The sequence below is a fragment of the Camelus bactrianus genome, chromosome 21 (assembly GCF_048773025.1).
Source record: "Camelus bactrianus isolate YW-2024 breed Bactrian camel chromosome 21, ASM4877302v1, whole genome shotgun sequence".
In the NCBI taxonomy this organism is placed as follows: domain Eukaryota; kingdom Metazoa; phylum Chordata; class Mammalia; order Artiodactyla; family Camelidae; genus Camelus; species Camelus bactrianus.
Window position 1 is genome coordinate 6,326,516 of NC_133559.1, and position 10,458 is coordinate 6,336,973.

The 10,458-nt window shown below is 49.3% G+C and overlaps 1 protein-coding gene across 3 annotated transcripts; it reads left to right on the plus strand.

The window, feature by feature from the left end:
• The first annotated feature begins 4,193 nt into the window (after window positions 1–4,193).
• On the plus strand, window positions 4,194–9,960 carry KPRP (keratinocyte proline rich protein). 3 transcript variants are annotated; one of them, XR_012501305.1, is made up of 3 exons: window positions 4,194–4,328; window positions 5,787–9,050; window positions 9,342–9,960. XR_012501305.1 is itself a non-coding variant. In XM_010954091.3 (2 exons), the coding sequence occupies exon 2, from the start codon at window positions 5,815–5,817 to the stop codon at window positions 7,411–7,413; it is 1,599 nt and encodes a 532-aa protein (XP_010952393.3). In that variant the 5' UTR covers window positions 4,194–4,328; window positions 5,787–5,814; the 3' UTR covers window positions 7,414–9,960. The 3 variants fall into 3 exon arrangements, 1 of the variants encoding a protein (XP_010952393.3); XR_012501306.1 differs by having other exon boundaries at window positions 5,787–7,941; window positions 8,918–9,960; XM_010954091.3 differs by having other exon boundaries at window positions 5,787–9,960.
• Window positions 9,961–10,458: the final 498 nt, after the last annotated feature.

Below are 10,458 nucleotides of genomic sequence, written 5' to 3' on the forward strand. Positions count from 1 at the left end.
AGACTTCTCAGTGACCAAAGACAGACTGGCATTTGCGTTCTCTAAATCAATGGATATTGGTAACCCAGCGATGCTATACTGGTAATACTCCATGAGGCTGCGGATCTGATTAAGCTGACTCCATTCACCAGGATGATGACTGTCTGAGAGTTTACTATGATGAAGAAAGTAGTTGGTTTAGATTTGCACTAGACTCAGAATATTATTGTGCGATGGTGAGAGTGTTGCAAGATAGTCAGAAAGCCTTTCAGAAGCCCCGAATTGTCTGTACGCTCAGGAGCACGACGTGCCTAGCCTGGTTTTTTATCATTGCCATTAACTGAGCAACATTATCAGATTTGCAGATTTGAGCACGTTTGCAAAAAAAGGAGCTAAAATAGATACATATCTCCACTGTGTGTCATACCCCCTTGTTTCTACGCCTGCTCCACCTACGTGTTTCTGGCTCCAGCCTCTCTCTCTGCCTCCCTCCTCTATATGTTCACATCGCCTTACGTACCCATTCAGTGCCCCATCATTACCCTCATGGTGCTTGCTTTCTTTTTCATCTTATAGTGCCTCCGGTAAGGGGGTTGTAAACAGAACTGGGGAGCTCTTCTGCTCTGTTTAGTATTAACTTTTCTTTGTTTGCCCTGATGCTGTACTTATGTGTCCTTGTTCCTTCATCTGTTAAACAGCCACGTGGCAACAATCTGTCATACTGCTTTTTGCCTTTATCTTTACCCTGGTTGACACATAAGTACTATGTGGCTTAAATATGCATCTGACCTATTGAAGATGAGCTTAGGGAGGAAAATTCAATGGTACCCTGGTGCCAAGGTAAGGCTCTGGCTGCTTCAGTTCTTGAGGGTAGCAGTCACCTGACAGAAAGAATTCCATGGAAAGATTGGAAGGTATCTTAGACAACAAAACATTATCTTCATTTCAGGGATGAGTTCCAGCACCTCGGCTATTAGAATGATGTGAGGGGAACAGAAATGGAAAGAAGGTTGTGAAATGGTACAAAGGAAAAAGTCTTATTGACTCTGCTGAAAACATACATCTTCGTGCATGAAGGGCAAGTTTTATGTTCTCATTCTCAGGATCAAGGCGTCAGGAAGACTCCAGTAAATTCTTTTAAGTTTCAGCAAGCCAGGGTCCCAAAGGATAGTAACTTCTGAAAGGGGTCTCAGTATAATAAAACATAGAGTGCTTCTCTGTGCATCTGTAACTCAAGGTAACTTCCTCTCATTAGCTACTGATTTCCCAAGGCCTCTGTCTCTCAATAACTTGGCTGTGAATCCTGGTTCTGCCATTTCCAAGCTTATGACCTACAACAAATTACTACTTTTTTGAACTTATGTTTTCTCAGCTATAAAATAATGATAATAATATGTACCTCACAGGGCTATTTTGAAGATTAAGACAGTCAATATGTGTCAAATTCTTAGCCAAGTGACAATTATATAGTAAATGCTCAGTAAATTATCTCTAGATTTATGTGTGCTTTTTCCAAGTCTCCTCTGTCTTTTTACTTAATGCATCCATATATGCTGCTATCCTCGTGCCTCCTGTCTCTTTCACGTGTGTTCCACTGTCAATTTGTGCCATTTACACGTCTGTATTTTTTTTAAATCTATAACTTCATCTCTATCTTTTGCCATGTATTTTACTCCATCTATTCTATTTTTGTATTTTTGTAGATACCTATATTCTCAGCTCTCTTTTTATATCTTTATATCAACTTTGTAAATCACTACATTGTTGCACTTGTAGATTCGCGTTATCATTTTTGATAGATTTATATCTTTATATTTCTAGCCATATCTATTTCAGTTTACATGGCTATTTCTAAACAGCCTCATCTATCTATAGATATTGTTGAAATCACTAACACCTCACTGTCATCATCAACGTGCTTTCCAGGCTCTCTCCCCTGACCCTCCTCCCACTGCTCTTTGTAAAAAGCAAGCAGCAGGGAGTAACAAGGGTTGCCGTGCTCCTCGGCCTCTGGATTGAGCACCATCAGCTCATTCCCCAGTGGTTTAAGATGTGTAGACCAAGCCTGATTGCCTGCCGTCCTTCCACTCACCTATCCATCCACTCCTCAACAGGCTTCCACTAAGTCAGGAATATAGGGACACAAAGATGAATAAGACAGAGATTCTCAGGAAGTGCATGTTCTATCAGAAGGTGAGTGGGAGAGACACACTGTTAGGATTCAGTAATTCACACTGTGAAGGGGCCAGTGGGTCTATGTTCTGTTTTGTTTTTTCACTAATTTCCTGACTACCTTTTAGGGCAAGACCAAGCCCAGGGCTATCTAAGTTCAGCGCATATTGGCCAGGTTGTGTGATCAGAGAAATAATTTCACTGTTGTAGTGAAAGAGGCTTAGTCTGGGACTAGAGCTACTTGGAGCCTTGTCCCTCCGAGGCAGCCGTTAGCTGTAGGTCCCAAACAGGTTCATCTCTCCCGAGTCCCTCCCTGTAGAATGGGGGCCAGATAAGTCCTGGGATCCTTGTTGCCCCGACCCCCTGAAAGTCTATAATTCCACTCAAGTTTGGAATAACGGTGTCTAGAGACCCCTTTGGAACGAGTGATGGGATCCAGAACTCGGACTCTAAAATCAGGCTGGTCCAGGCAGAGACGTCCCCATGGGAGGGATTTCAGAATCCTGACTGGCATGTGCACTGTAGGTCACAAAGCATTTTCACATGGATTATCTGATTTTATCTTCGTGAGAATCTGGGGAAGTAAGTATTTTCTCTCCCATCTTCATATGAGGAAACTAAAGCCCAGGGAGGTAAATGGCTAATGAAGTGCTAAATCAGTTATCTCATTTAATTCACACAATAATCCAAAGACTTTTCTATTTCTTCTTCTTTCTCCTCTTCTTTTTTCTCTTCTTCTTTCTTCTTCCTCCCCTCTTACTCTTTCTCCTCTTTTTTTTTTCTTCTTTCCATTTTATAGATAAAAAATCCAAGGTTTATGGAAGTTAAGGAGCTTTCACTCCATCAGCAAGCATGAGAGCTCAGATTCAATCCCAGAATCTGTCTAACTTTCAAGTTTCTACTCAGAATCTTGGTCAGAATCTTAAATGCTACAGGGGCTGAAGGTTTACATCAACAAGGGAAATGATCCAGGCAGAAGGAGTGTTTTACTTTCCTTAAATTTCACTAAAGGAAAATAGGGGGACAAATAAACCAATAAAATGAAACTTACATTTGGCATTGCATTGTGGATAGAGGAAATAATGATGGAGAATTGTGGAAAAGAAAAATGTATGCCCTGTCTAAAAAGGGGGCAGCTGTTAATCATGTTGACGGAAGGTAGTGTCACCTATGCTAGAACGTTTGACTTCAGAAGAAAAGATTGATATCTAGAATCTTAAGTAAAATCTCTCTTTCTAAATTCCAAAGATTACTAACAAATTGATGTGAGCAAAACCTATGTAGGCCCAAGATAAAAAGATACTCCATCCTGACAGTGTCAGGTTCACAGGGTGCCAGGCTGTCATTTCTCACCTGCACTGTGCTGTCTCCAAGGACCACTTCATAGCATCAGTGAGCACGGCTGTAAGTAAAGCCATCAGCTTGCTCAGCTCAGGCCTGGGATGCGGCAGACAACCATCAGTCCAGGTGTGTTGGCTGCTTATGGTCAGCATTCACTCGGAGTGGATGTTAGATACTTTGAATATCATTCTTGCCTGGATGCTTTTGCATAGAATAATTGCCTTAATCCTCACCTCAAGTCAGGAAAATAGATTTGTCTCCATTTTGTAGATGAGTAAATGAGCATTCAGGCTGGTTATAAAGGTCACAGTTGTAACCCAGGATATTAGACTCAGCTGTAACCCAACATTCTCTTCACTTTGCAGAGTTGCCTCTATCTTTGAGGTGATTTTAATGCCTGTGATTTAATTTCAAGAGGTATTTTTTCCCCCTCTGGTATATCTTTCTGGTGAGAATCTGAGATTAGGAGAAAGGTAGAAGTCTGGAATTATCTTTCAAGGGAGAAGACAGCTTTTCCAACCCTCATCATCCCCACCACCAGGCCTTCTAGGGATGGAGAAAAACTGACAGGGTGAAGGAGGAGGGAAAACACAAGAATCTGCTCCTCCATATCTGAGTAGCTTCGGCACTAAGGCAAGACACTCCCACATTCTGTAGGTGACTGCAAGGACAGGCATACAGGGAGGGGACTGGCCGCTGCAATGCCAGTCTGGGCGATGAGCTAGGCAGATGCCAACCAGTTGTCTCATGGCCTAAGCCAGACCCAGACGCCTTTATATAAAGACAGCCCTCTGTCCAAATGTCTCAGCCTGAATGACTGCTTGCCTGTGAGGAGGGTGAGTACAGGGGTTGGGTCTTGGGATTGGGGTCTGGATGATGGTCAGGGGGTGCGCAGATTCACAAGTGCACAGTGAGGGGAGAAGCTGGGACAGAGGAAGAATGGTACATTCCCCAGAGAACAGTCTGGTGGACTTTTAATGGGAGAAGAAAATCTGTGGAGTCTGGGTGAAGATCTGGGGCCGTGAAGTCAGTGTATTTGCCTTGGATAACCCTGGGCTCTTCCTCAGGTGCCATCTTCCCTCATCAGGACCTCTCTCCCTGGAAAAGATGCACTGATAGTTTACATCTTGTGAGCAGACTTGTGTGTCAGAAGTTTACCTTCCTCAAGGGCATATATACTTAAATTCTTAGATATTCATTACAAATGGACAATGGAAGTTTTGCCCATCGTTGCCAATATTCAGTATCTCGGGAGTTTATTGAAATGCATTTTGTTGGATGAGCTAACTGGCAAATCAGCCCCGCTGCCGTGCTGGTCACTGGGCACATGAACAGGCAGCGATGGCGGCGGGGGGCGGGGGGCACAGGAGTGGGGACTGCCCTGAGTTTCTCTCTAGCTAAATGTGGTGGTAGACAGCGTGTCTGCATCTTCCACATCGTGTTTGTAATGTTCCCGCAGTATAGAGTCTCATGTGTGTCTGAATGTCAGTCTTGTGATTTAGGAAACTTGCACTTTTTGGGTTACCCCGTCTTAGGTAACTGCACCCTGCCGTGGAGAAAACACTTCTGAAGTTAGCAGACTGTGCCGGTTCGGGTCATTAACATCAGCAACCTGTTTGGGCCAGTTGCCATGTTGGTCCTGGGCCTTTCCGAGGCTGGTGTATTTTGCATGTGTGTGTTTTGCATATGCCCAGGAGGGCTTATTTAAGAAAATTCACCTTAAAAAATTGAATAGAGAGAAACAAACATTTTATGCTGGGTTTGAGCTGCCCAGTAGCTGACTGGATCCTTTACTCTCCAGTGGACACTTTCTTTGAGGGCAAATAGTGCCTGAGTGCTGGTTCCCCACATGCATTTTCACACGTGTGCACATATGTGTGTGCTGCCAGTGCGTGTGCTCGAGGATATCCAAGCTCCTGTGGGTGTGGAGTCCCCACTTTGGGCTACAGCCTCGGAAGCATGGTGTTACTCTACTTCCTATAGTGCTCCCTCCCGCCTGGTAGGTCTGAGGACATGATGGCATTTTCTTGTCATCAGCGCCCTCTTGTGCTGGACACTGGTATGCCCACCTACGATCCTGGCTGTGCCTTTGAAGCTTCCTCAGGTCAGGCGCTTTGGCAGATCCAAGGCAGGTCTTGCGGGCAATGGTAACTAAATTTGGGTCCAGCTAACTCAGTAAGGATTCTTGGGTTCAAAGCTGAGAGTGTGGGAAGAGAGGCCAGGGAAGAAGCAGGGTCCTGTCCCTTCCTCCCCCAAAACTCTCACCTGCCTCACCCTGGTCTTTCTACCCTCAGGTTCTGCCTACTTGCTTGCATCAGAACCATGTGTGACCAGCCACAGATTCAGTGTTGCCTGCCACAACCCCAGTGCTTTGTGAAGGGTTCTCTTATCCACCCCTCCCAGCCCCTCTCTGCCAAGAGCCAGGTGATGGTCCAAGCCCCTTGTGAGATGCAAATTGTGGAGTGCCCTGCACCATGCCCAGTTCAAGCTTCCCAGGTGAAGTGCCAGGCTCCACGCCCGTCTAAGACCACCCAGGCTCCGTGCCAGGCTCCGTGCCAGCCTCAGATCTCCTGGACCCAAGACGCAGGCCGGTCTGAGGTATCCCACGTGCAATATGAAGCCCCATACCCTGTGCAGACCTGCTTTGTGGAATGTGCTCCAGCTTGCTACCCAGAAATTTGCTACGTGGAATGCCCAGTCCACACCTATGCACCCTGTCCAGCTCCTCAGCCGGTCAGGAATTATGTAGCAGGACCCCCAGTATGCCAGACGCAGGGGAGATTCTCCACCCAGAGCCGATATCAGGGCTCCTACAGCAGCTGTGCCCCCCAGCATCAGTCCCGGGCTTCATTTGGCACCTCTGCACCCCGATGCCAGACCCAGGGCTCTTATGGGGGCTTCACTGCACAGCGTCGCTCTCAGAGCACCAGCAGATGCTTCCCTCCTCGCCAGCTGCAGCCTTCTAGCCGCAGCTGCTCCCCGCCGCGGCGCTCCGTGCCCTACTACAGCAGCTGCCTGCCACCAAGATGCTCCTCGGGCTCCTCCAGTTACTGCACCCCGCCCCGCCGCTCTGAGCCCATCTACAGCAGCGGCTGTCCGCGGCGTCCCACGTCAGGCTGCTCCCAGAGGTGTGGACCCAAGTGCCGAATAGAGATTTCCTCCCCGTGCTGCCCCAAGCAGGTCCCCCCTCAGAAGTGTTCTGTTCAGATTCCTCCCATCAGACGCTGCCCCGAGAGTTGTGCCCCACGACCCTCCTGGGGTACCTCCTGCCCGGAGCTGAGGCCACACGTAGAGCCACGTCCACGCTCAAGCTTCTGTCCTCCGCAGCGTGTGAACCAATGTCCAGAGCCGTCACTGAAGCCATGTCCACGTCCTTCTCCACGCCCACGTCCCCTTCCGGCTCCACGCATGTACCCACGGCCAGAACCGTGTGCAAGTCCAGAGTTCCGGCCATGTCCTCCACCATGGCGACTTTCAGAACCCAGTCTGTGTCCGGAGCCACGTCCAGCCCCGCGTCCTCACCCAGCAGAGTGTGAGCTTCCAGAGCCATGTCCACGTCCACAGCCCCGTGAGCGTCCAGAATCTTGTCTGCCTCCAGAACCAATTCCTCTTCCTCCACCCTGCCCAAGCCCAGAGCCATGTGTGGCGCCTCCGCGTTGTCTCGGCCCATGCTTGGGCCCAAATCCAATGCCAAGCACAGGAGACCTAGGCTGTCGTGAGTCCAGTCCATGCCGCCTGGATACCGAGGCCCCCAGCTATGGCCCAGCTGGTTATAACCAGGGGCAGGAAAGTGATGCTAGCTGTAGACCTTGTGATGTGTTTCCAGAGCCGAGGGGTCTTGGTGGGTGCAGACACCAAGGAGGCACCTATGTTGGAGTGAAAAGTGGGGTCTGTGCTGGAGCAAAGAGTGCCTATTTTTAAAGAAAGTGTGACTGAGACATCCTTGCCTCCTGCCCTGAAAATGTTGCTCCTGCATTCCCAGCTGCCACAGTTTCCAACATGTTCTTGTTTGTGTGTCTCCAAACATGTTCAGAGCCTCCCTGCTGCAGAGGTGATGTCCAAACTCCTTTGCGTGCCATCTCAGGGTCCACACCTGAGTCTCAGGCACCTCTCCAGCCTCACGTCTGACTCCTCCCTTGAACACACCCTCAGTTCTAGGCAGGCCTGTTTGGCCACCAGCGCACATGTCTTGGGAGTTCCCCAGGACACGCCTTCGGTGTCCCTGCCTCCAAGCCTCTTCTCACTCTTTCCCCAAGACCTGGACCACTTCTCTGCTACTTCCAGCATCTGAAATCCAACCCATCTTTCAAGACCTCTTCCTTGGAGTCTTTTCTCCTTGTTCCTACCTACAGGAGCCCGTGCTGACTTCCTAGAACTCATCGCATAGTCCACACCATCCATTTGGCAAGTGCCTTGTAGCATCTCTTGAACTGTTGTTTCACTTTTCAGGTGTGTCTGTCTTACTTGCCCAACTTGGTTGTAAACTCCCATTTGAGTTGAGTCAGAGTCGCCCCGAAGCCCCGTGCTTCACCTGGGGGCAGGCAGCTGCTCAGCAAGGCCTGTGGGCTGGCTCAGCACAGTCTGTCCTGATGGGCAACCCCAGGCTGGGAGCAAGAGGAAGCCATGTAACAATAAAGATGGTGACACCCTCCCAGCCTAGGTCCTGCGTAATACCTGTGCTTTACTCCTTCTTGACTCTCTGGGATGAGTTTTTATTTTATATTTATCCATTATTTTTCTTCTTGGCTTTATTTTACCCATGGTCTGAGCTTTCCTGAGACTAGATTGGGTGGGCTGCCTTGAGGGTTTTCTGTCTCCCCTCAGTGTCCCTGGTTCTTGCTGGAAAAGGATGGATGAAAAGGCACGAGGAACAGCAGAACAGGGAGGAACTCTTGCTTCTCAAGTTAGGGGTAAACATCTCAGGTCTGGTGTGGATAGATCACGCAGCTCCGGGGCCTCAGTCACAGCCGCGCAGCCTCCGTGGAGCCGGGGAGGGCGGGGGCGGGAGGAGGCGGCCAGTGGAGGCTCTCTGGGGTACTTGGCACAGAATTTACTTTTTTTTTCTTTCAGAATAAATGATTTGTTTGTTTGCTTTACATAATAGAAAAAGAAACATCTGAGGCAGACTGCATTCCTTGATTGCTCCCAAATCCCAGTAGACATGGGTGGTCTTGGGTGCATGGAGGTGGGGCTTGGAGGGGCAGGAAAGGGCGAGGTGCGGCTTCCTCCGACTCCCTGCAGATGAGATGCTGCTGTGAAGGACACAAGGCTGGAGAGTGAGTGCTCTTGGGGATGGGCCTTGCCCAGAGGGAGAGAGTGCCCTGAGGCCACCAGGGTCTGTATTGGATGAAAGAAACTGCTCTGAGGAGGACGGTGAGGGGGTGGGTGGGCTCTGGCCTGGGCGTGAGTGCCCTCCTCCTCACAGGCCACAACCCCAGGGGACCCCGCAGCTCCAGCTCCGTGGTTGGGAACCACAGATCCAGGTCTGAGGACGACGGTCCCTCACCCGGAGGATCTAGTCTCGCAGCGTCAATGGTGGTGACCTGAGAGACCACCTGGTAAGACCCCCGTGCGGCACAAAGGAAAACCAAGTCTCTTAGGGGAAATCCATTCATTCATTTTTTTGTTTTGGTTTTGTTTGTTTGTTTGTTTGATTAGAGGAGGTAATTAGGTTTCTCTCTCTCTCTGTCTCTCTCTCTCTCTCTCTCTCTCTATTTTTAATGGAGCGTCTGGGGATGGAACCCAGACGCTCATGCATGCTAAGCACACGCTCTGCTACTCAGCTGTACCCTCCCCCCACCCCATGCATTCGTTTTTTTACTGACAAATTATTCATTGCTCACCTGCAGGAAGGTGCTGGTAAAGGGGGCAGACATAATGCTTGTTTGCTCTCAGAGCGCGTCCAGCCTAGCACGCCGATTCTCAGTGTGGTACCCGGACCAGCAGCATCAGCGCCACCGGGGACATGGTTAGAAGTACAGATGCGTGGAGCCGGTCGGCACTCTCTGGAGTCAGGAAACCCCACTCCTGGGCCCTCTGTGTGCCTGGAGCCAGTGACACCTTAACCCCCATGCCCCACTGAAGGACCACTCAGCATACCTGCATTTCTGCAGGATTAAAAAAAAAAAGAACCTCTTGATGTGTGTTTACCCTAACAAAACTCCTCACCCCAGGAGATAGCTTGGCTCACGATACCCTAGGGGAACAGGCTTTAAATCCTGCCCTTATCAAAGTCTTAAAACCTATTGTTCAAAGAAGTCCTGACAGATCTTACAACCAATCACGTACCCGTGCACAAATTGATCACACAGCCCCTGCTCCTTGGGGTCACAGCCCCCTCCCCCCAATAAGAGACCCTGCAGGTCCGCCACCCCCACCCCCTCCCCGCCCGTCTCAGGCAGGCATTTCTTGACCGTGTGGCCCACTGTTGCCTACAGCGGTGTACCTATTAAACTTTCCTAAACGGTTTTTGGTCTCTGGTAATTCTTTTACCAGCCCGCGTCACCGGCCCCCCCGGGGTTGTGCCCACAGCAAGGTGTGTCACCAGACCTGCTGAAGTAGAGACCTGGGAGTGAGGCTCAGAGCTGTTTTAACAACCCTCCAGGCACCTCTGGTGCCCAGTCATGTTTGGTCTTTATCAGTTTAGCGAACTGCTGGTGTAGGTGTGTTATGGAAATGACAGGCCAGCCAAGAAAAAAGCACCACTCGGAGGGTTGGAGCACTCAGATTTATTACCCCGGCGGGCTCAGAGGGGCTTCTGCTCCGAAGCTCTGAGCACCTCCGAGATGGGTGCATGGGGTTTTATAGGGTTAATTACAAGCCTGGGGCTATTAGCCAATAAGGCTCAAACAGCAAAACCAAGTAATCAGCACACTGGAGCTTCTCTATTAGGAACAGATCACGTTACTGACACTTGTTGAGCTTGGATTTACGAGTTAGCTTGTTAGCCCAGTAAACTGACACTAA

What these genes read in the sequence shown, in the direction of transcription:
- KPRP (XM_010954091.3), top strand. Translation starts at nt 5,815, where the DNA reads ATGTGTGACCAGCCACAGATTCAGTGTTGCCTGCCACAACCCCAGTGC.